Source organism: Microtus ochrogaster, unplaced genomic scaffold (assembly GCF_000317375.1).
Source record: "Microtus ochrogaster isolate Prairie Vole_2 unplaced genomic scaffold, MicOch1.0 UNK6, whole genome shotgun sequence".
NCBI classification, from domain to species: domain Eukaryota; kingdom Metazoa; phylum Chordata; class Mammalia; order Rodentia; family Cricetidae; genus Microtus; species Microtus ochrogaster.
In genome coordinates, this window is record NW_004949104.1 from 11,104,509 (window position 1) to 11,108,206 (window position 3,698).

The window sequence follows — 3,698 nt, forward strand, 5'->3', positions numbered from 1 at the left end:
GTCTGTCTTTTGACTGTGAGTGTTCGCTGCAGTTGAGGGGTGTGAGCATCTCCTCCCAACTCTGAACACCATGCAGGGCGCTCAGTAGGCTGCAGGGCCTCAGACTCCCACCCTGCAGGAGCCAGTGGAGGCTTTTGGGAGCTCCTTCCTTAGGAGCATGAGGAGACCAAGGCTTAGGGAAAGGCTGTACCTCTGAAGAGTGGGGCTCATCCTCCACGGGACTGCCCCTTCTCCAGGACAGTGGTCACTGGAGGCCAGAGAGCGCGGAGGGGGCTCACAGAGAAGGCCAGACTCCTTCCTTCACAGCTACCTCATCTGGCAGAGGGCCTCTGGGCCTGCTGTTTGCTCCAGACCTGTCCCAGAGCCAAGCACGGGACCTCACTTAATCCCAGTTATGTAATGTCCAATCTAAAGAATTGGCCTGGAGGAGGTGCCTGAGCCACACCCAGAAGTGGGGGCAAAAAGCTCCAGCTGGGTCTGGACAGACAGAGGAGGCTGGGCCTCTGCCTGCAGTGGTCACTGCTCCTCAGTCTCAGCCAGCACCATGAGTGGCCGAGTTGGAGACCTAAGCCCCAAACAGGCAGAGACCCTGGCCAAGGTAAGAAGAGATGCCCCCCCCCCCCGTAGGACCGGAGAGGAAAGTGGCCTAGAGTGAGGCAGAAAGCATCCCTGGACCCTGCCTCCATCTGTTGGCTCTGAATGTCCTTGACATTGTCTCTTTGCCGTCACCTCTTAAGGGGTCACATCTTACACAGTTCTGTGACATCGGTCCTGACAGAGCAGATATAACATGTGGGTGACATTACAGAAGTAAACTTGAGCTTGCCCAAGAGCCAGACCTGCCAGAGCTCTGCCTGGCAGTCCCCCCTCCTCCCTCCCTGGCCCCGGGTGGGAGCTGAGCATGCAGCTGTTGTCCTCTGGTGGATTCTCCTTTCCTGGGACCGAAAGGAGAGCCAGTCCGTAGGCTCCAGATCCGAGAGACAGACAGAGCGTTGGTGTGCCCACGGCTGAAGGGAAGAGGACGCTTGATCACGAACCTAACGTCCCTTCAAATCCACGTCTTTGTAAAAGACGAGAAGAGGAGAGAATGCACAAGGAAGCTAGGAAAACACACGCTGCCCCCTTTACTCAGCTGCCCGCCCTCTATCTATTCCTCCTCCTGCCTCCATTTCTCTGTCCTGTTCACCGCCCATCTCTCCTTTTCTCCACTTGCCTACCTATGCATAGATCCATCCATCCATTGATCAATTGATCCTTCACTTTTTCTTTCCACCCACCCATTCGCTCATCCCTCCATTCTGCCTTTGTCCGCACACTCACCCACCTACGCCACTGTCAGGCTGAGGGAGAGAGCGAAGGAGAGGTGATTACCGAATCTGGAGTGGAGAGGCCAAGGCTCGGTGTGAGAAACTCACCAACAGGCATCTTTCTTTCCAGTTCCGAGAAAATGTCCAGGATGTGCTGCCTGCCCTGCCCAACCCTGATGATTACTTTCTGCTTCGTTGGCTCCGAGGTGAGGGGAGAGGTGGGGATACTGAAGATGAGGGGGCAGCAAGAGGGCCTGGGTCCCCACAGCTCCATCACAATCCGTGGCTCTCAGGATCTGACCACACCATCTTGTTCGCATGCTTGGGTCTAGGAGAGCGGAGGGAGAGGCAGGTTCCTATCAAATTCCTAGGGTCCCCCATTGCTTTTACTTGTTAGGGACAAAGCAGCGCAGCCCTGTCCCATCTTCACCTCCCCCGTCTTTCCTCAGCTCGGAGCTTTGACTTGCAGAAATCAGAGGCCATGCTTCGCAAGGTAAAGCATCAGCCCCAGAATTTGGAGATGGTATTTATATGGGGGGCAGCATGGGGGAAATCAATGCCTTATACCCCTACATCCATGCCCTTTTCAGGGAGCTGGGAGCCTCATGGGCCCTAACCATCCCTCTTGTTTTCAGTACATGGAGTTCCGGAAGACCATGGACATTGATCACATCCTTGATTGGCAGCCCCCAGAGGTGAGCCCCACCCCCAAACACTCAAGCAGCTTCTGGACACTGGAGACCATGAGGGAGGTCAGCAAGCAGAGATGCCCTTGGAAGCCATTAACCCCACAGGGCCTTTTCTATAAGAGTAATGAAAATCCCTGCATCAAGAGTTCCATCATTGGCTGGGCATGATGGCAGACACCCAGCACTTAGGAGGCAGAGGCAGGTGGATTTCTGGGTTTGAGGTCTCACTTTGTAGACTCTGGTCTACAGAGTGAGTTCCAGGACAGCCTGGGTCACACAGAGAAACTCTGTTATGAAAAACCAAGATGATAGTAATAATAATAATAGTAAGTCCCAGTATGAGTTCATTTAATCACCTAAACACTATGAGACAGGTGTTATCAATCCCTTGCATCCAGCAAAAATCCAGCAACTTGCCCGAAGTCCCACAGTCCCATGGTGAGGCTCGGGTTTGAACTTAGCCCTGCTTGGCCTCTCAAACTTGTACCTGAGACACTGTGGCCAGTCAGTCCCTCTGTGTTTCTACCCACTCCAGAGTTTCAAAGCATCCTGTCCAGGTGAGAAAGCAACAATCCATCAAGGGACTGGTAAGAGTGGTCCCCACAATGGGGTCACAGTAACATGATCTCAGAGGTGTAGACAGTATGCCATGTCTGCCAGAATTTATCAGAAAGCAAGAATCTGAGCCATTTTATGCAAGAGGAGGTGGGATGGAGCTCAGAAAGGTGGCATCGCTTGCTCAAGGACATGGAACAGAGAAACATCAGTGTCTGTGTTTGAACCATATCTGCTGACCTTCAGAATTGACATCCTCTATCACTAAACAAGACATGGATGGCACTGCAGGCAGGACCAATGAGCCCAGAAGCCTGAAGTCAGGCGGGCTGGTACTGGGGGTCCCAGAGAGGTGTATGATGCCAAGTGTCATGTATCTTTCCATGTCCAGGTGATCCAGAAGTACATGCCTGGCGGCCTGTGTGGCTATGACCGTGATGGCTGCCCCGTTTGGTACGACATCATTGGGCCACTGGACCCCAAAGGGTTGCTTTTCTCAGTCACCAAGCAGGACCTGTTGAAGACCAAGATGAGGGACTGTGAGCGCATCCTGCACGAGTGTGACCTGCAGACAGAGCGGGTGAGGTTCTGACTGGATAGGATCGGTGACTGGAAGCAGGAGAGACGACCAGGGTTGGTGGTCCCGAGAACACACCAGTGTTCTCTACTCTCATGGTCAGAGGACTCTCATCTCAGGTCAGAAAGCTCCACTGCTTATCAGCTGTGTGAACCTGGGAAGTTTCCGACCTCTCTGAGCCTCACCCTTGGCAGGACAGTCTGCAAAGAGTAAGGGATGATGACAGTGAGGATGTTCTCCAGCTTATGATGGGGTCCATCCTAATAAACCTAATAAATAAAAATTCTAAGTTTAAAATAACATTAGTTGGAGATAAAGCTAAAACTTCTGACCCACTCAGCATCATAGCGTAGACTAACTAGCCTGCCTCAGGTGTGTGCAGAGTGTTTTCATTAGACTACAGATGGACCCCAGAAGACAACACCATCCTGAATGTTACTAGACCAGAAAAAAAAAATCAAAACTCACCAATCAGACCAAGGAATTGACTGAATGTGTTCTTCACACCATCATAAAGTTTTTTAAAAGTATTAAGTCAAGCTATTGTCAGTGGAAGGATGGGTGGAAGGA

General features: G+C 52.1%; 1 protein-coding gene across 2 annotated transcripts in view; it reads left to right on the forward strand.

Moving 5' to 3' along the window:
* Window positions 1-544: 544 nt before the first annotated feature.
* Window positions 545-3,698, forward strand: part of LOC102001310 (SEC14-like protein 3) — a 10,640-nt gene continuing 7,486 nt past the window's right edge. For both annotated transcript variants that reach the window (XM_005366125.1, XM_005366126.1), the window contains exons 1-5: window positions 545-598; window positions 1,438-1,513; window positions 1,757-1,800; window positions 1,943-2,002; window positions 2,943-3,131. In XM_005366125.1, the coding sequence (XP_005366182.1) occupies window positions 545-598; window positions 1,438-1,513; window positions 1,757-1,800; window positions 1,943-2,002; window positions 2,943-3,131 (423 nt within the window). The remainder of the gene's footprint in view (window positions 599-1,437; window positions 1,514-1,756; window positions 1,801-1,942; window positions 2,003-2,942; window positions 3,132-3,698) is intronic.